This window comes from Caenorhabditis remanei, chromosome III (genome assembly GCF_010183535.1).
Source record: "Caenorhabditis remanei strain PX506 chromosome III, whole genome shotgun sequence".
Lineage (NCBI taxonomy): Eukaryota > Metazoa > Nematoda > Chromadorea > Rhabditida > Rhabditidae > Caenorhabditis > Caenorhabditis remanei.
The window spans coordinates 5,725,340-5,745,588 of record NC_071330.1 but is presented as its reverse complement, the minus strand read 5'-3'; the positions used below and the strand labels follow the sequence as shown (position 1 = coordinate 5,745,588).

The 20,249-nt window shown below is 38.0% G+C and overlaps 5 protein-coding genes across 5 annotated transcripts; 2 read left to right on the top strand and 3 right to left on the bottom strand.

Moving 5' to 3' along the window:
- Positions 1-7,888: 7,888 nt before the first annotated feature.
- Positions 7,889-10,321, top strand: GCK72_009286 (uncharacterized protein; the record flags this gene model as incomplete). Its single annotated transcript, XM_003098143.2, has 8 exons — positions 7,889-8,050; positions 8,175-8,276; positions 8,323-8,412; positions 8,500-8,581; positions 8,999-9,155; positions 9,204-9,414; positions 9,903-10,125; positions 10,170-10,321. 8 exons carry the CDS (start codon positions 7,889-7,891, stop codon positions 10,319-10,321), a joined length of 1,179 nt encoding a protein of 392 aa, XP_003098191.2.
- A 328-nt stretch (positions 10,322-10,649) lies between these two features.
- Positions 10,650-12,236, bottom strand: GCK72_009285 (uncharacterized protein; the record flags this gene model as incomplete). The annotated part of the gene is made up of 5 exons (XM_003098168.2): positions 10,650-10,790; positions 10,844-11,429; positions 11,479-11,745; positions 11,795-12,070; positions 12,124-12,236. 5 exons carry the CDS (start codon positions 12,234-12,236, stop codon positions 10,650-10,652), a joined length of 1,383 nt encoding a protein of 460 aa, XP_003098216.1.
- Positions 12,237-12,468: 232 nt separating this feature from the next.
- On the bottom strand, positions 12,469-15,088 carry GCK72_009284 (uncharacterized protein; the record flags this gene model as incomplete). Its single annotated transcript, XM_003098104.2, has 7 exons — positions 12,469-12,605; positions 12,656-13,022; positions 13,149-13,453; positions 13,747-13,801; positions 14,595-14,743; positions 14,791-14,845; positions 14,894-15,088. The coding sequence occupies 7 exons, from the start codon at positions 15,086-15,088 to the stop codon at positions 12,469-12,471; spliced, it is 1,263 nt and encodes a 420-aa protein (XP_003098152.2).
- A 308-nt stretch (positions 15,089-15,396) lies between these two features.
- Positions 15,397-17,281, bottom strand: GCK72_009283 (uncharacterized protein; the record flags this gene model as incomplete). The annotated part of the gene is made up of 6 exons (XM_053727299.1): positions 15,397-15,438; positions 15,489-15,588; positions 15,709-15,836; positions 15,885-16,334; positions 16,382-16,854; positions 17,239-17,281. 6 exons carry the CDS (start codon positions 17,279-17,281, stop codon positions 15,397-15,399), a joined length of 1,236 nt encoding a protein of 411 aa, XP_053586876.1.
- Positions 17,282-18,040: 759 nt separating this feature from the next.
- GCK72_009282 (uncharacterized protein) lies at positions 18,041-19,942 on the top strand (the record flags this gene model as incomplete). The annotated part of the gene is made up of 9 exons (XM_053727298.1): positions 18,041-18,187; positions 18,233-18,279; positions 18,322-18,397; positions 18,440-18,604; positions 18,651-18,975; positions 19,024-19,439; positions 19,491-19,609; positions 19,653-19,717; positions 19,764-19,942. 9 exons carry the CDS (start codon positions 18,041-18,043, stop codon positions 19,940-19,942), a joined length of 1,539 nt encoding a protein of 512 aa, XP_053586875.1.
- Between the last annotated feature and the right edge of the window lie 307 nt (positions 19,943-20,249).

The following is a 20,249-nucleotide window of genomic DNA, read 5'->3' as shown; positions in this document are numbered from 1 at the left end:
ACAGATTGAGTGGAAAGGATAGGAAAAGGCGTTTTCGATGGGCGAATATTCGAAAAAGGTAGAAAATGATGGGAGAATTCACAAATTTAATCAGTTCTGAAAAAAACATTTTTGAGTGTTTGCTCGTCATGTCTAATGCATTGTACGTAGTTCGTGTTGCGGAATTTTTTTGCGCGCGAATTCAAAAACTGCTATTAAGCTAGCATTAATCTGTAAAATTGCGATAATTTATCAAAATTCGTGCCGAATAAGTAACTAAAAACTATTAAAAATATAGCTTCAGCTTTTCTCCGTTATTTTAAAACCCTAACACGTCAAAAAAAACCAATTCGTCGTATTTTTCGCACTCTCTCATTAACACTAAATAATGAATTTTCGATAATCATAAATCATTTAATGGGCTGTTTTTTTGTGTTTTTTCTCATGTGGTTTCTGGTCTCTTTGCTTAAAAACGGACGGTGTTGAGGAATATTTAGAGGAAAACGAAAAATAAGTAGAAGAAGATGATGAACTTGTTGGTAGAAAAGCCACATGACATATTTACTTCTTGTCGTTATAAAGAATTCTGAGAGCGAGCTAACTGATAAGTGATGTCGTGGCGCCATGAAGACCGGAAACAGGGAGAAAGGTGCGAAAAAGTGAATGATGAAGAGGAAAAAGATGGAGAAAAACGACGACGACTACTTGTTTTCGAAGAGTATGAAGAATCGCTTTTGGGACCAAACGACGACGATGAAGGATGGAAAAAAGAAGAAGAAAGGGGGAAAGAAGGCGTGTCGAGACGGTGAGCCGATTAGTGAGAAAGAAGAAAAAAAGAGATGTTCGATTCTTCTTCTTTTCAGAATATTATTCCTCTTCTGACTTTGAGAAAATAGGAAAAAAAGGAAGCGAGAAAACAATAATAGGGATGTTTGTTTTTTATTCTATGAGAAAAAGGGGAATGATGAGTGGGAAGTAAAGGAAATTATCGTAGATTATTTAGATGAATTCAAAAAGAAAAACATTACGAGAAAAAGTTCGGTGAGACTTTTGAGGAACTAGAAAATCTGATGAACCGTGAGTGGGTGGGGAAAAATTTATATAGGAAAGGGCTGTGTTTTTCTAGGATGCTGGCTTCAAAGGTAGATCAAAACGTTTAGTATTTTCACAACTACGTTAACAAATTATGAATTGTAGAACTAGAGCAACGGTGAAGATGACACGGAGGTGAAGAATAGTAGAATTTATAGATGCGCAAAAGCACGCAACTGAGCAAAACTGGTCACCGTAATGTAGAAAAAGATTTCTCCAGAATAATCGGTATCAGAAACTCTTGACATCCATCTGAATACAGTAAAAATCGACAGACTAAAACTCCATTTGAAATCCACGATATTTCCAAAGCAATAGTTATCGCCTACTCAAGAAAAAGTTAGATTTCTATCAGTTCAAAGTATGCCCACTTTTTCCGAAATAAAGCTCGATAAACGGGCTTTTCCAGATGAAAAACGCAAGAAGACCACTCTCATTGAGATCAAGAAACGCGGAACTGTCAACGTGTTTGGTTCAAAAACTTCTGTAGTAATAAAACGCACGTAAAGGGGGCAAGCAGGTTGCGCATGTCCGATGAAAAAAGAGAAAAGAAGAAGAAGAAGAAAGAACGGAATCATATCTTATCACTCCCCCCAAGTATTCCAATGTGTATCAATTTCTTTTTCTCTTTTTCTCTCGCTTCTCTCATCGATTTCTCTTCTATCTTTTCTTGACTATTTATCCAATTTTCTTAATTCATTTTCTTCCATTTTTATTATCCATTCTTCGTCTCATCATCATCATAAATAACTTCTTTTTCTCTCATCGCTTTATTGTGTTTTTGGATTTATTGGTTTGGTGTAATCCGATATTCTGACACACAAATATAGAGAAATGACACGTGGTAAAAGGGGGTGTGGAATAAGGGAAAACTTGTTGGAATTAAAAAAGAAAAGAGTTTTTTTTTGGAAAAGAAGAGAGAGTGTTTGAACTATGAGAGATTTAGAGAAACAAAGAAAGACGACTTTCTCAGTGTCCTTTCCGTAGATTTAACTCAGAACATGTTGCATCTTGTTACTTTTTGGAATATTTGCTCATACACAAACTCCTTTTTTTCGAGTCCAAAGTTCTCTTCTAGCTATTTTTACTACAGTTTTGAAAGAGGAAAGGTTGCAAATGCGCTCAATTGAACTTTTTCAGGAACTACTTGTGCAGTAGAGCGCGATTGCAGAAACTCAACATTTGAAAGTTTCACTTCTCCTGTTCATTGCAACTTAGAAATTCTCGAATATTACATAATTTTGACGCTAAATTATAATTTTATCAAATTTTGTAGTAACCAGAACCCACACCCTTTCTGGAACACACTAGACACTTTTCGGGACAATCTCCTCTAATCTCTTCAGCTATAACATGCTTCCGAGAAGCCTTTCAACCATAAAGAAATCTATTTTCTGGCTAATTTCGAATATAATAGAGTTCTTGTTATAGTGAACTAATCTCTAGTCATGTGAGAGGATAAGACGGAAATAGTCCAAGAAGAAATGAATACGTAGCAGAATTGACACGCATGAGATTGCAGGGGGTTACTGTAAGTGATCTGCCATTGCGTGTCACTCGTTCTGACCTACTCACACATCACTTTCTTGAGCTTCATTGACCACCACGGCAATAAAATTTATCAATGATTGGGTTTCTTATAATAGAACATGTCACGATAGACACACACATAAAAACAAAAACTAACGTTTTTCTTTTCAGACATGCCTGAAAATTTTAAGAGAAAACGTAGAGATAAGGCATAGATAAGAGAGTGCAGAGAGATTAGAGTAAGAGTGAAAATTGAGAAATGAATGTGGAAAAAAACGGGGAAAAACACAAACACACCGGGGGTGAAAAAGTGAAGAGAAGTGAGGAGAGAGAGGGGTTGAGAATCGATAAACAAGGGAAAAGACAACGCATGATTGAGCCCATTTGTGGTAGTAGACGACACACGGGAGCCGGGAAAAATAGATGAGCAGAAAGAGAGAGAAAAGAGCAAAGGGAGAGGAAGAGAGCAATGAAAAGTGAGAAAACAAATTAGTAGGACACCTAGAAAGAGAGATCTGAAGGAGTTATGTCTGTCGGTTTGTCTGTTTGTCCAGATGTCTCTTCAACGAGAACACAATTTGTGCTCTGATAGCAGATGACTTAAATCAGTATGAGGAGTGTGGTCCAACGGATATGAAACCGGCGAAAACTCGGTACTTTATCACCGGTGAAAATTTTTTACATGTCTTCATCGAAAAACTCCGATGTTTCACCGGCGAATATTCGGTACTGCCCGAATCAGAACTGCATCCGAAATAGAGTCGTCCAAATTAGAACCGCCTGGATCAGAACTAGTCAGAACTCTCAAATCTAGGCCTAATAGCTAAAATATAGCGTTTCGGTTCTGATTCTGATTATGAATCGGTTCTTGTTCGTACCTGTTTTGATCCGGGCGGTTCTACAAGTTCTGATCAAAAATAGAAAATACGTTTTCAAAGACCGGAAGAAACCTGTGATTATTTTCACCTATTTCCTCATAAAAACCCGGTTTTTTCAGTCTCGATTTTCCTGTGAAGCACAATGGTTACGGTACCTTTTTAGTTAATAACTAGAAAAAGTATATCTCGAGTTAGAACTATCCGTATTAAAACTGGTACATATTGAAAACGCCTAATCTACTCCCGAGGACAAAGTTTTTCCTCAAAAGAGTTACATTTTTCGTAAACTTAAATCAAATCTTCACAACAATTCCAATAATTGGGAGGAGCCTAACTTTTACGTCAGACTAATTAGCGTCACTTCATCTGAATTCACGCACCAATGCTCATTTTGTCTTCATACCAAAAATACCAAGTAAAAATCAAGATTTCTAAGAATTTTAAATTAGGAAACTAGACTAGACTCCACTCTGATCAGACTAGATTCAAAAGAATTCGGAAGTCCTTGAATATTTTAAATTTCAAAATGTCTAGTAGCAGTAACTCACTTCTCTAATGAAACTTTCGATGTAAAAAAATCCAAAAAGAAAAAAATGTTGACACGGGAAACAAAGGAATTGGAAGAGTAGATTTGTGTGGACAGCTGTCAAGCGAACAGAAAGAAAACGAGAGAAAACATTAACCATGTTTTATCTCTCTCGAAATGAGAGCATGTTGAAAAAAGTGTTTCTCTCTTTTCCTTCCGACTGATCGGCTAGTTTCAAAAGTTATCTTTGTTTTAGGGGAGCGGTTTTTTGAAGAAAAAGATGAGGAAGTGATGAGCGAGTCGAGAGGTTACTGTAGATAGATTTTTGGAACATTAGAGAGAACGAGAAAGAGGTGTCAAATAGGAAGTTGAGTTGAGGGATAGAGAGGGAGTAGGTAAATATATCAAAACACAAAAAGTGAAAAGATCAGAAAGGTTTTTTGTGTGGCACGGAGTGACCTGACCCACAATAACTTCCGAAAAATAATTTAGGTTTTCAAGAGATAAAAATGATAGTGAGAGACAGAATCATGAACTATGTGTTCGAGTAGAATAACAATAGAACTTCCCTTTTGCAGTTGATAAGACATCCGGGCACACATCCACGAATCAATCTGAAATCTTACAAGTGAAGTCTTTAGAGACTCGGCTTTCAAACGGTCTATAAATTTGGTGATAGGTACTTTCGACTACGGCGAGTCCATTTCTGCCATCAAAACCAGCTAAATCTGTCTGCGAGCCAAGTTATGAGCTCTCAAACTTTTCATATGGTTAAGAGTTTTCACATTGATTTCAAATCGGCAAATAGTATCCATGTGAAAAATCTTACCCATATGAAAAGTTTGAGAGCTCATAACTCGAATCGTAGTCACATTTAGCAGGGTTTTGACTGCAGAAATAAACTTCCCGTAATCGAAAGTACCTATGCCTCAAATTTATAGACTGTTTGAAAGCCGCGTCTCTAAAGACTTTCCTTGTTAGTGTTTAAGGAATCTGAATACTGATAAACACAGAATTAGAGAGATCGGAACTTTGCTTACTCAAAGACAATTGACACAACTGACATGGGAATGACCCAAGGTGAAACGCTGGGTTTTCTTAGATATTTTGGGAAATGATAGCCCTTACCCCAACTAGAATAAAATAAAAATATTACGTGCCCCTTTTAAGTTTCCAGAGAATGGCAGACACAATTCCATTTTTTCGAATTTTTCGAGTTGAACCACTTCGAGAAATCATAACTCGGTCAACTCGAAAGTAATCTTCCCAAACCAAAGTGTAATCGCAAGATATATACCAAGGCTTCATAAAAGGTAACAGACTCATGTTTCCAGCTGTGACTCCCAGATTACTACAAGTGAAAATGGGAAAATTTGCAGTTCTAATGAAATCAGAAAGTGCTCATTTTCGAAAAAAGGTATTTGGGAGACCATGTCTATCCGATTGCAAGTGACAAATAAAGTATATATACGTACACAAATATATAGCTCACCTTTCATTCTAGAGACTTATTTTCATTTTTTCAGTTTTTCAGTTCAACCTCATGTATAGGGGTACGTCAATTCGTTAAAAATAACTTCCGCGTTTTTCAGTGAATTCTCCCTTTTTTTAGTTAGACGGCAATCACAATGTTTTAAAAACTATATTACGCTTAAATGTCAGTATACCTTTTGCTCAGAACAATTGATCAACTCTACAGTTGAAAAATCACACGTATCCCTATACATGAAGTTGAACTTAAAAATTGAAAAAATGAAAATAAGTCTCTAGAATGAAAGGTGAGCTATATATTTGAATACGTATATATTCCTTATTTGTCACTTGCAATCGGATAGACATAGTCTCCCAAATACCTTTTTTCGAAAATGACCACTTTCTGATTTCATGAGAAGTGCAAATTTTCACATTTTCATTTATAGTAATTCGGGAGTCACAGCTGGAAACATGAGTCTTTTACCTTTTATGAAGCCTTAATCTATATCTTGCGATTACATTTTAGTTTGAAAAGATTGCTCTTGAATTGACCGAGTTACGATGTCTCGAAGTGGTTCAACTCGAAAAATTCGAAAAAATGGAATTATGTCTGCCATTCTCTGGAAACTTAAAAGGGGCACGTAATATTTTTATTTTGTTCTAGTTGGGGTAAGGGCTATTATTTCCCAAAATATCTAAGAAAATCCAGCGTTTCACCTTGGGTCATTCCCATGTGAGAATAGTTTCCGATCTTAATCCAAAAGTTTTTTTTTCGGAATTTATTCCAAATCGGGGCTGCAGAATTGAAACATAAGCGTTATGGAATTCAGACGGAAACACAAATCTGCAAACCTGGGTTATGAATATATCATTTACCCTCTAGATTTGTTTCTTCATCATTCTCTTATCCTCTAATCCATTCACACTTTTCCCTTTATATCTAGTATTATCTGAAGACCTTATTTCGAAACTTCTAGAATACCAGCACCGAGAAAAAACACATTTCTTTCTGAAAACGTGAGATTCAAATTTGAATGAAGCCATTCAAGAGAGCTCATTTCTTTCTTGTTTTGAACTCTCCTCATATCAAAGTTCAGTTTCTTTTTTGAAAAAAAGAGAGTTTTCGATTTTGTTTGAATAGGGAAAGTAATGAGTGATCTTTGTTTTAATGATGACGAATAATTGGGGAGAATGATCTTTGAATTGGGTTTGATCTTTTTTGGATTTTGAATTTTCTTGGTTATCTTCAATATTTCAGATTCTCTACCATGACAGATCATTTTCTAGGAATCGATTTGAGTACGCAGCAGGTGAGATCGCAGAGTTTATGAAAAAATAAACAATATTTTATGCCACAAGTTTTAGTACCGTAATTTCAGATAAAAGGAGTGATAATTGACAAAGATGGAAAAGCAGTTCACTCCGATTTCATCAATTTCTCAAGTCATGAAAAACTCAAAACATTTGGGCAAGCCTTATCCATATTCCATCAAAATATATGTCATATTCCAGAACAGAGAACGGTGTTCATAAAAACGGTTCAGTCATCACTTCTCCAGTTTTCATGTGGATTGAATCAATCGATTTGTTATTTGAAAAGTTGAAAAAAGATGGATGGACAGAGAATCTACGTGGAATATCTGGGTGTGCACAACAACATGGGACGGTATATTGGAAGAAAGGGGCAGAGCGAATTCTAGAAAATTTGGATTCAGAGCAGTCTTTGATTGATCAGTTAAAGGTGAGTACTGTATGTACGGTACCGCTCAAAAGGTTATCAACTTTGTCTGTTTCAGTGGAAAATTAGTAAGTTTGACAGCGTATTTTGGTGTCACCTGTTTGTTCGATAAATTTAATTTTGTATGCGTTGGACAGAGCAAAAATAGCACATAATTTTGGTAGTTGATCATTTTTTTGTAGGAACACTACTTTGAAAGTTATAGGTTGTCAAAGTGAAAAGCTCCAAAATTTCGTTATAAACGCTGAAATTAGTCGGTTTCAGGGAGAAATGGATTTAATGACATGCAGCTTTCAAGGTACAATTTCTACAAAAAAAAATTGTCAACTACAAAAATTATGTGGTATTTTTGCTCCATAGGCGCCTATACAAAATAAAATTTGTCGGACAATCAGGTGACACCGAAATACACAATCAAAGTTTGTTCCACTGAAAACAGCCAAAGTTGATAACTTTTTGAGCGGTACTGTCTGTATGTTCTACTAGAATATGGGAGTATCTTTTTGAAATGTTCAAGAGCAACTACCCAAAAAAAGACTTGTCAATAATCCGTAATCTGTTTTCTTCGTGTTCCACCTTTTCCGAGAACTGCTTTATTAAACGAAGCTAATCATAACGGCTTCTTTTTCCTATTTGCAGAGATGTTTTTCCATCGAAAATAGCCCAGTTTGGATGGATTCAAGCACAGAAAGACAGTGTCAACAACTGGAAAACTATGTTGGAGGAGATAAGAGAATGGCCGAGATAACTGGATCGAGAGCTCATCACAGATTCAGTGGAGCACAGATTATGAAGATTGTCAATGAGGAAAAAGATGTTTGGATGGAGACGGAGGTAGGTAAACTGGGTACTGTATGCAATGGGAATCTAAAAGATTTTTCATACGATGAGGTGTAATTTCTTACGACAATTTGCAAATTTTATCTGAAAAATATCTTTTCTGATAGCTGATTTTCAGCGAGTTTCCTTGATCTCCTCATTCTTCGCTTCTCTCCTTATTGGAAAGTATGCTCCAATTGATCTCACAGATGGAAGTGGAATGAATTTGATGAATATTGAGGTTTTCTGAAACCCTGTCGAAATTCAAAAAAATAAAGTGTTTACAGACTGAAAAATGGGAACAATCTCTACTTGATTTCATCTTTCCAGGACTTGAGAATAAACTGGGAGAACTCGTTTCTCCAATGACTTCTATTGTGAGTACATTGGTTATCAAGTTTGAATACTCTAGAGCATCATGTCTCTCGAATTGCTTGAGCCTACCGTAACCCGATGTCTTTCAGGATACTGTACACTCGTACTGGACACACCGGTTTGGGATTCCGAAGGACTGCATGATTCTACCATTTCTAGGGGACAATCCATGTAAGTTCGTGAAATTTCTTTGATCTATCTAGGGAAATTCATGGAGTCCGTTTGGAGACCCATATCATTGGAAAGCTGAGAAAACGCTGATTCCAAATATATACTCCGTTTTTGCCCTCGACATCTGGTATTCGAGAAAAAGAAGGCCAAAAATCGGAAATAAAAAAAATAAAAATAAAAAAAATTAGCGTGTCAGAAAGGTAACAATTTGACATTTTTCAAAAGTTTGACCTTCTTTTTCTCGAATACCAAGACTCGAGATCAAAAAGTGAATATATATTTGGAATCAGCGTTTTCTCAGCTTTCCAATGATATAGGTCACGTCTCATAACTCCAAACTGACTCCATGACCTTCCCTAGTAGGTCAGTGATATCATTTTATTGATAACCTCAGTTGTTCTCATTTTCCTCTTTCAGCTTCTCTCGCCGGTCTCTCCTTACTCCCAACGGATATTGGTATCTCTCTGGGTACAAGTGATACCGTGTTTTTCTTTTCGCCAACTTTCAAACCGAATACTGATGCTCACGTTTTCTCTCATTTCGCTCCAAATAGTGGATACATGGCAATGATTTGGTAGGTGTGAAATCAACCGGAATCATAGTCCAATCAGTATGTTTTCAGTTTCAAAAATGGGTCACTTACTAGAGAAAGAGCACGAAAAATGAATGGAAGTTCGTGGGAGAAATGGAATGAAATAATGGAAAAGACACCAGTTGGAAATGATGGATTCATTGGATTCTTCTTCGATGAAGACGAAATTGTTCCGAGAAAATTAAAAGGAGATTATACTTTCGAAATGGATGAGAAAGAGTTGAAGGAAAAGAGTCCAGAGGTGAGCAACTACAGTATCGGTCAAAAAGTTAAGAAATTTGGCAATTTTCAATTGAAATTGTACAACTTTAAGAGTTTGTCATGGTAATTCTGATTTTCACACCTAGTAGGTTTTTAATGAATCAAACAGATCAAAAGTAGAGCTTCATTTTTGTAGTTGACAACTTTTTTGTAGTAATTTCCCCCTCAAATTGACCAATTTCAGTGCAAAATAGAGTGATTTTTGAGATGTCGTCTTAAAATGACCATAACTCTCTAGGGAGTGCTCGTGCAAAAAAGTTGTCAACTACTAAAATGAAGCTCTTTTTTCAATCTGTATAGTTCATTAAAAATCTATTTGATGGGACAATCAGTATCATCATGACACACTCTCAAAGTTGGACAGTTTCAACTGAAAACGGTCAAAATCCATAACCTGTTGACCGGTACTGTATATCGGTAATTCCTTAAAAACAGTTCATCTTTGACTACATTGTAACTATTTTCCAGAAATTCGCCCGAGCAGTTTTCGAAAGTCAATGCTTTTTCAAACACCTTTACACCCAGAAAATGGGATTCAAAAAGTCGCAATCATCCAGAATTCTAGTTACGGGCGGTGCATCACGTAACACCGTACTCCTTCAGATGTTATCCGATGTCTTTGAAATGTCAGTTTATACCATTGAAGTTGATGGATCAGCGGCTCTGGGTGGAGCAATGAGAGCTAGATACTGTGAGTTTCAACGTCAGTTTTCCCTCGTAATCCACGAATTTCAGTGCACTCGAAAACACCGCTCAAGTATTCCGAATACTATCCATGTGACAATGTCTCATTAGCTTGCAATCCTATCCCTGAAAACGTTCAAACCTACCGTACACTCTTCTCGACAACATTCAAAAATCGTTTTGATGCATTCATCACAGAATAATTCAAAGGAATTCAACAGGCAATAAAATACTAATCACATAAAAAATAGTTTTAAATGCAATAAAAAATTTGAAGACTAACCAGTTCGCATGTGGGAAGACAAAGTGACTAGTGGGGAATAAAAACATTGAAATGTACATAAAGTGTGAAAAAGTGGAAACTATGGTACCGGTGATTTCAAAATTGGAGGATTAACAATTCGAGGTGGATGGAATGATCGAAAATGTGAGAGAAAAGTACTGTGAAAAGTCAGTCAAGATGACAACCGGGTGAAGAATATAATGATATCATTATGAAACACATAAATTAACTTGTTTCTGATACAGAAATCAAGGCTCCGGTTGGGAGAATGAGTTGATGATGGCGGAAATGTTTGTGTAGACTCCAGCGATGATGGCGAAAAATCCAATCGCCATGACAACGCAGTTGATGAAAATCTTTGTCATACGTTGGCGATGGGTGAGGAGTACCTGAAAAATTTAAGTTCAGATGTCTGTGAGCCTGTTTATCCGCAAGTTCTTACCTTCCAATCAGTCCAGAAAGTGATCATCTCGAAGAATGGCGGGAAAATCAGTGCACAAAGAGTTCCACTGGTAACTCCGACCAATGGAATCATAATTTCCAGCCTTGGAATCAACACAGCCATCAGATATGTGACAAGAACCCAGAATACACGGAATCCTTTGTCTGAGAGCCACTTCGGAACATTAGGGAATCTTGCTCCAAACTTCCGACGGAATCCATTGAAGAACATATCATAGACAACGTACATGGCAATCGAATTACCAAGAAGAGATTGAAGCATAAGGAATACATTGACAGTTGAATATAATCCCTCTTTCGGGACGTTTGTTGTGATAGTTGGAGCAATCGCATCACCGAATCCAGTATATCCAAAGAAACCGAGTGCTGTCATGAATGCAGTACAAATCATCATTGTGGTCGAGAGAACTCCAAATGGAGCAAGGAAAGCCGCTGGGTTATCGAGCTTATTTTCAATCGGCAATATCATTGTTTGTCCTTCGAATGCATACATACTCATTCCGATCATAGTGATTGTTCCAGAGAAATTAGTTGATGCAGGCAGTTTGTCCCATTGATTTGGTTGTCTGAAAAAAAAAACAATTTATTAACTCAATAAACTAAATTGTAACTTACTGAATAGTGAATTGCATGATAACTGCTGCACCAATCACAAAGAAAACCGACGAAACGAGTGCAAAGAAAGAAACAATTCTCATTTCTGTGAACATATTTGTGAGAAGAATAAAAAATAATGAGACTGTGGCCATCATAATCATTTGTTGGTGTCGAGTTCCTCCCAAATGATCACCGACTAAATTTACCAAATTATCCGAAATGAAAAGAATTGCAACACTGCACATTCCCAACTGATAGAATAATATCGTCACGTTGACAAAGTACCTGAAAAATGAGATAAATTCAAAAGATTTCGGATTGTCCGAACACTTACATGACTGCTTTGCTGTTATTTCTCAAAAATCTTATATCACTGTAGTCACAAACTTTCTTCGCAAAATGACCGTAATCAAGGGCGCTTCTGTCAGATTTCTTGGCGAGATGCTGACTGGCTCTGACAAGAATGTGATTTCCGTACCAATTGAGACCAGCAATGACAAATGACATCACGAAAGAAACCCAGAGTCCTCCGAGTTTCCATGCGTATGGAAGCGAGAAACAACCGGCATTGAACATGGATTTCGAGAGGGTCAGAACGGCACGGGTGGGGCTGAAATAGTGACACTGAAATCAAAAAGAAAATCTAGTAAAGATACAACGTACGTGATAACATCACCACTTCTTGCGGGTGTTTGTACCAAAGCTCTCCCATCATTCATCGATTCCGCATCTCCTTCAGCCGTCACCGCCCGTTCACGGCCTTCCTCCTCACTCATCTAGACCTGAAAAGGGAAAATTTACTAAAAAGACACAATAAATAAAAGTGAGCAAAAAGGTAAGGAAATAGAGCAACAACTCTATAAAGATTGCAGGCACCGAAGGAAAGTTTGATAATAAAGAAATTTATTTGTTTATTCACAAAATTGAAACAATGAATAGGTACTTGGGAAATGTAAAATGAAACCAAAATGTTCGAGTCATTGGAGTAATTGTTTATACCAAGGAATCTCAATCCTTATTGAGAAAGACACGACTTCCCGAGCAGAACGTTGCTTTGACGTCGACATTCTCGTCGATCAATACGAAGTCAGCAATACTTCCCACGGCCAATGTACCTTTCTCAGAAGTTATACCGAGAAGAGTTGCTGAAAAAAGAAAATGTAAGATTTAGAATAGTTCAAAGTTGAAAACTAACCTGGCTTATGAGTTGCACTCTGAAGAGCGTACTCAATGGTACATCCGGTGGCTTTTATAAGATGGCGAATACAATATGGCATACTCGCAACACTGCCAGCAGTCGTGTTTGTTCCATCAAGTTTCGCCTCGAATCCTTTCACATGAATTGTTTGAGTTCCAAGCTTGTGAACTCCATCAGGCATTCCGAGAGCAGCGATTGCATCTGTTACGAGAATAAGACCATCGGGATTGGTATGGTATGCGATTCGAAGTGCTGAGTCGTGAGTGTGAATTCCATCGGAGATTATTCCATAGTAGAGCGGATGATCTGGAGTCACCTCTGAAGAAGTCAGAAGTCCGATAAGTCCAGGATCGCGATGATGATACTGGAAATTATATATTTTTTAATCAAAATTAGTTTGAATGAACTTTGAATAGTTCTTTTTCAAAATAAAACTAATGAGTCATATCATTAATTCTTAGTTATTTTTTTCGAAACAAGAAAAACTCACCGATTGCATGGCATTGAACAAGTGAGTGATCATCTTTGCTCCAGACGTCACGGCCATTTCTCCTGGACCAAGTTTGGCAGAAGAGTGTCCAACAGAGACGGTTGTTCCAGCAGCAACAAGATATTTTATGGCTTCTTGTGCTCCTTCCAGTTCAGGGGCCATGGTGACAATCGCAATGTTTTTTGTACTTCCATAAATATTTTCAATCGTTTCAGCTGGATTTGATCCGAAAGATGTGATCACAAGCTGTTCGGGATGACATCCTCGTTTATCAGCCGAAATGAATGGTCCTTCGAGGTGAGCACCTGGAAATTTAGAGTATAAGAAGAGAAAAAAAAAGTTTCAGATAACAAAGACGATAATTAGTTGTCGTCTTCTTCTTCTTATTCTCTCAATGCACTTCAGCGCATCGCCAATCTTATCAGTTCTGCCGTAGTTATGTCCGACAGGCGATAAGAAAATCTTTCAGAGCAAATATAGAAAAAAAGAGATACTCTGAAAGTTTCGCCTACAACGTCACAATTTTTGATCCAGCTCTTCAATATCTCTCGAGTTTGTTCAGCTTTCTATTTTTCATGCAACTTATCAAATGACTCACCGAGAATTCCAGCACCTTCTGACCACGCATACGTTCGTTCGAGTAGTGGGAGAACCTGGAAATTGTAAGAACTCTAAGAATTTGTGATATATCAGGGCGTCTTTGGAATGAGATCGAATAAAAAACAGAACAAAGCGGAGGAAGGGGAGGGCAAACAAAGAGGCACGAAAACAGGACGGGTAGGAAAAAATGATGGAGGAGAGAGAGAGTTCAAACGTTTAGTGGTAGATGATGTTGTTAGTCAGCTTCTTCATAAAGGTTATGAAACAAATCGATCAGGCGTGTGGGCTGGTATTTGGCTGTCTGTTACTCTCCTCTTTTATACAGACTGGTTAGTTTCTCTTCATTGAATATATAACAATCCACGTTCGAAAATGTGGTCGTGGTGGAAAGTGCGGTGGGAGAGAGACAGAGAAGGGAAAGGAGAGAAGGCGGGTGTGGTGGTTAGGAGGGCAACACATGTACAGGGCAATGACTATGACTGTCATGATGACTGACTGTGAGAATAGGGAAATTGGAGAGAGCGAAGAGAAGAAACGTTAGTCATCGAAAAGTGAATGCTTCTCTCTTTCTTTTGTGTTCAATATACATTTTCTGAAAATGTTCTCAGTTAAAGGTACTCAAAGAAGATCCCAGAAAGAAACCGAAAGCAACACACATAAAATAAGGGGACAAAAAGGCTTGGCGCCTCCGGTCGAGCGAGACGAAAACAAACTCAATGGTGAGAGAAAACAAGCGGGAGGAGACGCAGGATTGAAAGACGATGGACATCGGTCAGTGAAAGGAACAGATAGAAAAAAAAACGGAAGACAAAATTTATCGGCCTAATTTAAAGAATCAAGAATTACCTTGTGGTAGGTCTCTGGAGAACTGGTAATGACTGTTGGTGCAAAACTGGTAACTCCGTGAGCTAGAAGCTGTTTCGCAACTGTAAGAAGTCCTGATTTATACTCATCGTCATCTGAATTATAGGTGGAGAAGTCGATTCCGAAGCCTCCTGAAAACAAATTAAAACTCATAGGAAATTCTCATAAATATTTTAACCGTTCAATTGAACATCGATGAATCCTGGAGCAAGAATCAGACCGGAGCAATCAACCTGAAAATCAATATTTATATTTTCAATTAATAAACAATGAATTCCAACCTGCACATCGGCCATTCGTTTCTCCTCGAAAAATACTGTTCTCTCATCCAGAATCCGTCCATTTCGAATCCAAATATGCTCCTTCTTGAGCCCATCTTCTCGGAGAACTGAACAGTTTACAAATTGGAACAGCTGGTTTCCTGCGAATTGTCCATCGAGCACTTCCGAATCAAACTTGATTCGTCTTGGCTGCATCACGGGAATGAGAAAGAAATGCGGTTAGAGGTGGAAACAAAGTGAAAATGGGAGCATGAAGAGGGAAAGGCGGAGTTTTTGTATGTGCAATACTATCTTATCAGAATTGATCGATGGCCGAGCAGGCGAACGCTGGAGGAAAACAATGTCGATTTTTAATAATCGAAGGAAAAGAAACGGAAAAAAACGTTGAAAAAAAATACAGGTACAACAAACAAGCAAATGAACTATATTCCTTTCAGGAATTAAACAAATTAATAAAAGAGAAGCAGGATAAACGATTTATGGAAAGACACATTCTTGAGAAATCATTTGATCGCCTTGGTGCGGTTGTATGAGACATCCACGGTCTGAAAAACATTACTTGGACAAACTACGAGAGTTTTGCAATGCTCGATACCTTCGTTAGCTTGCTAATTGTGCTCAAAGCTTGAGTGAACTGCTTCGTAGCTCCAGCCTTCGGATAGATGAGGACGGTGTCTCCATGTTGATCGATGCTCCTGCAATGTCAAAAATAATTCATTCTGGCATTAATCGGAGGCAACATTTTGCTTTTCCCATGACAACATGGCGCCGCATCTTATTCTTTTCCCTTTCAATCTTCTTTCTATACTACTCACCCCAACAATTTCTTATCCAGAATCATTCTTGCTATTGCTTTCTCGATGGGCGGGACGGTCATTCCGATCACTCGCGCGATGTAGGACAGCTCTATTTCTGAGTAGGGCTCAATAACACGAGAAATCTCCTATAATTGTTCAGTTATACTTATTTTTATTACCCTGACTTTTATTACCTTCTCGAGCATATTACGCTCCAGATTCTGAGAATGCACGGCTACAACTTTGTCCTCTACCAACTCCTTTTTGTGTTCTTCCAATGCTTTCATGAAATCTTTCAAGCTTCTTTTACGGAATGCATCAGCCATTGCACGAATAGCAATGATTCTTAGATTCGAATGATATGGAAGAAATTCCTTCGTTGCCAACAGTGATGGTAGTTGTTCGGTTTCATTGAGCATGATCTTACAAAGAATCATATACTTCAATGCTCCAGTTGCATTGATTTTGTCTCCAATATTCGAAAATCCCTCAAATGCTTCGTAGAAGTACGAATACGAAGTCTTATAGTCTCTCTCCTCGGCTGAGTATAAAACACCGGATTGCAGATCGACAGCCGCTTGAAGTTGTGGAGAAGCAATTGCCGAATTGGCGCTGGTTTTGGCAGTCAGAAGTGCAGTTTTTGCCTGGAAATGTCTAGTTAGCGAAACACCGTGATTTTAATACTACTCACTTTGCTCAAGTTATTGAGATTAAAAGCGCTCTTGCTCTCCTCTACTGAAACTTCAATAAGCAGTTCGCGATCCTCTAACTTCTTTAACTCTTTCGAAAGTTCTTGACCAAGTTTTTGAGCTTGTGGGAATTCTCGCACATCGTTGTAGAGACGAACAAGACGAGATTGGAGACTGCGTCGTAGAAATTCTCTCTTATTAGAAGTGGCCCATTCGATGCAGTTTTTCAGAAGATCTATTTTTTCGTCTTTCTCTTGTTTCCCTTGCTCGATAGTAAGAGCTTGCTCAACGATATCTCTAATCAGCTTGCTGGCTCTTGCCTTCCCGATTAGATCGTAAAAACTGCGAATCGACTCGACAAGTGTACGGATTCCAGTAATATCCTTTTCTTTGGCGAGCTGTTTTGAGTAAGTCAGGATGAGATCTTCACATCGCTTCACTTCCGCCTCCGACGATTTTGCAGTTTGTGAAGAGACTGAAATTGTTTTAATTTTATTTCAAAAAACCAAGATTTTATTTTCCAAAAATTGAAAATTGTTACGTTGCTCATTGACTACTGTAGACTTTAAAGGCGCATTCTTTTCCTCACGCGGGTCTCATAGCGCGACAAACTTTTTCAAGCGGCAATTCGAATACCGAAACACAATTCTCGCGTCTCTATTTCTATTTCTCGCTTCTTCTCATGATTCGCCGAAGCTTTCTCGTTTTGTTCCGCATATAAAAACATTCTTCTTTATCAAAACCAATCAATCCGCCAACGTCCGTTGCCGCGTTCAGTCGTTTTCCTTCTTTTCTTCATATGTCTCTCCACCCACTTGCTTCTCCGTTTTTTTCATCGTCTCTTTTCTTAATAACGTACCTTCACTTTGTACAGCTTTCAAGGTGACCGGTGTTGACGACATCTCTTTTTTGCACTTGAAAAATATGAAAAGCGCACAAATAGATTTTTAATTCAAATTTTCCTGTTGCTGACTCATTAAAACGTGGATTGCGAATGACGTGTTAATCTGCGTGGGAGGTCACGCGAAAATTCAAAATATTGAAATGTAAACATTTTATTTTTTGATTAAAAAAGAAATTCATCGATTGAGCATTAGATGTTTTGAAGATTTCATCGACGACGGAATTAGATTTATCTGTAACCGAAAAACTAATCGAAGCGAACATATGTCTATCCCTTACATCTGTGTCAAGTTCCTCCTCATCACTGCCAGTCCATTTGTTTTTCTGCTTGTTCTGCAACACTCAAACATTGTGAGAAGTCCTCCATGACTCTATTTCTACTACCTGTCGACAATCATCCTTTGTATCAATCCTTTTACATGAGCAACCTCGTTTCTTGAAAGCTGCACGCGTTCTCGGTGTGCCTGGCGAACGAATTATATGGAAAATTATGGGGTTCGGGCGGCTTGACAATCGTATTTCCTCGACTTCTCGCTGGTTTTTCCACCATGTCCATCCCCAGGCAACAATGCTCGCAGCAATGGAAAAAGACAAAAGTACATTCTGCGAACTACGGATTTCCAATCTGAATTTCTAAATTCTTAACCTTGATTTAATTTTTATTATCACCTTAAAATATCCATTCCCCCACTCGGATAAAAATTCAAGTAAAATTTTAAAAATGAATTATTTAAATTTTCAGGGCGATTCAAAAAAAGATGAGCGATTCTAGCAGCCGCCGTGTCGAAACGTGTACACCAAGCACGTCAATAATAATCGCACCAGAAGAAGAATCAACCACGACGACTGCTGATGATCCACGCAAATTCTGTGTGAATGAAATTCCATGGAAGCTGGTTCCCCAGGTTTGTCATTTTAAAGTCTATTGATCTCAGATCTCGAAATTTCAGACCTGCGACGGCTTCACCGAATTCGAATTTCTCGATCAAATGGAAGGGTGAGAACCTCAAGTTTTCATTGGTTTTATAAAAATTTTCAGCTTCAGTCGTCTCTCTGACGTGGAATCGTTCATCTGGAAATGGTCGCCATGTGGAAGATACGGAATTGATTTGCCTGTAAGTTGTTAATGACATACCTAGACACATTTAACAATTAAGGGAGGACGAGAGAACATCAATCATCAACTGAAGGACCGAATGGCAATTTTCGATCTTCACACCAACTCATGGACATTCTACACAATGGATGTCGGTTTCGACATTCCACGTGTCTGTTTTCTCTATTGGGCAAGGAACGATATAATCGGGACTGTGACTTTGGTGGTAATTTCTTCACAGTTTAACTATTTTCCCAACTTTTCAATTCCAGAAAGACGACGCCGAACCCCGCCCAACAGACGACATAGTATTGAAATTCAGACAAACGTTCTGGCATGTTTCTCACGAAACTCAAAAACTGACATATTGCGGACAATGCAAGTACCGTACAAACAAGACAATTCTCGCTTCTTATTGGTTCCACATCTTCGAAAATCGGCGTGGTGAACCATTCATAGATCATAATAATCAATTGTGGCTCATTTTCTCAAATGGATCCGATTCTCTAATTCTTTTACCTTACCTTCCGTCAGCAACATGTTTTGACGTAAAATATGTTTCGTTCGACATGAATAGTATTGTTAGTCAACGTCTTGGTGAGTCAGTCTCCATCTTTGACATATATTATTCTAAAATAATTCCAGGAACCCGCGTCTATCTGGATCCTTTCATGTCTTCTCACTACGTTCCCCATGTTTATCGTAATGAAATTAACTTCTTCATCCGAGTCGACACGTTCTCATTCGTCGAAGAAGAAGATAGAGATTACGGTCAAGATCCACAAGTTGACGATAATGAAACGAAAGTGTTCCGTGGAGTTTTTCACATGCGAATCAACCTGAAAGACGTCATCGAAAGAGAGGAAAACAACATGAAAGATGTGGAAGATCCAGAAGAAGTGGACATCAAATTCACTAATAATGATGTAGAAGTATGGAAGAAGATCTACGAAGATTTCAGTCACAGTCAAATGTGTATTTCACAACACGGAAAGATGGTTGTACTCCAAAAATGGGGACTCTTCACAATTGATACGCTTCTCACTAAGCGATTGTCAACTGTAAGTTAGGCTCTGAATGAGAAAAGGGTTGTAGTGTCACATGTTTTCTAGCGAGTCGCCAATTTGGATGCCCGAACATTTTGTTGCAGTGAAGAACCTCGAGGCACTGCGTTCTGCACAATTGATTTGGACAGTGAGCAAATCAAAAAGTTCGACGTATTCATTCTAGGGTGCCCCCATCCTATTTGAGCTAAAATTACAGTTTTCATTCAGAACCGACGTGATTCAACCTCATCCCTCTGGCACTGTCTACATGTTCAGATACAAAGAATTGTTTGGTAATCCTTTGGCTCTTAGATCTTTTCAATTCACAACTCTTTCCAGGAATGAGCTACTGTGAACTACCGTACTTCGAGCCCATCACCCTTCAACTAAAATGTCGTCAAATACTGAACAAATGCGTACATATTGATCCAGCGTATAGTCAAACTGTGTGCTGTTTGAAGTACGAAGAGGAGGACTATCTTCATGATTTCCGCAACATGAAAATTGAAGAACAATAACTCCCCCATGAACTTGTGTGCATGACATTTTCTTCTAATAACTGTATTATTTATTTTCGTTTGTAATCTCAATAATCTCTGTATAATTAATGATCCCTGTATATTTATTTACCCCAGTCATCCAGTTATACTAGATTCTTTTAATAATTCTGAAATTCCGAAATTCAATTTACAAAGTCTCTGAAGCCTCCTCCTACCCTCCCCCTAACTAATATTTTATTTTTTTTTAGAAGCGTTACCCCATTTCACCTGTTTTTTGAAACATTTTTAACGACAGAATTCGTAATACATTGATAAACTTATTCGA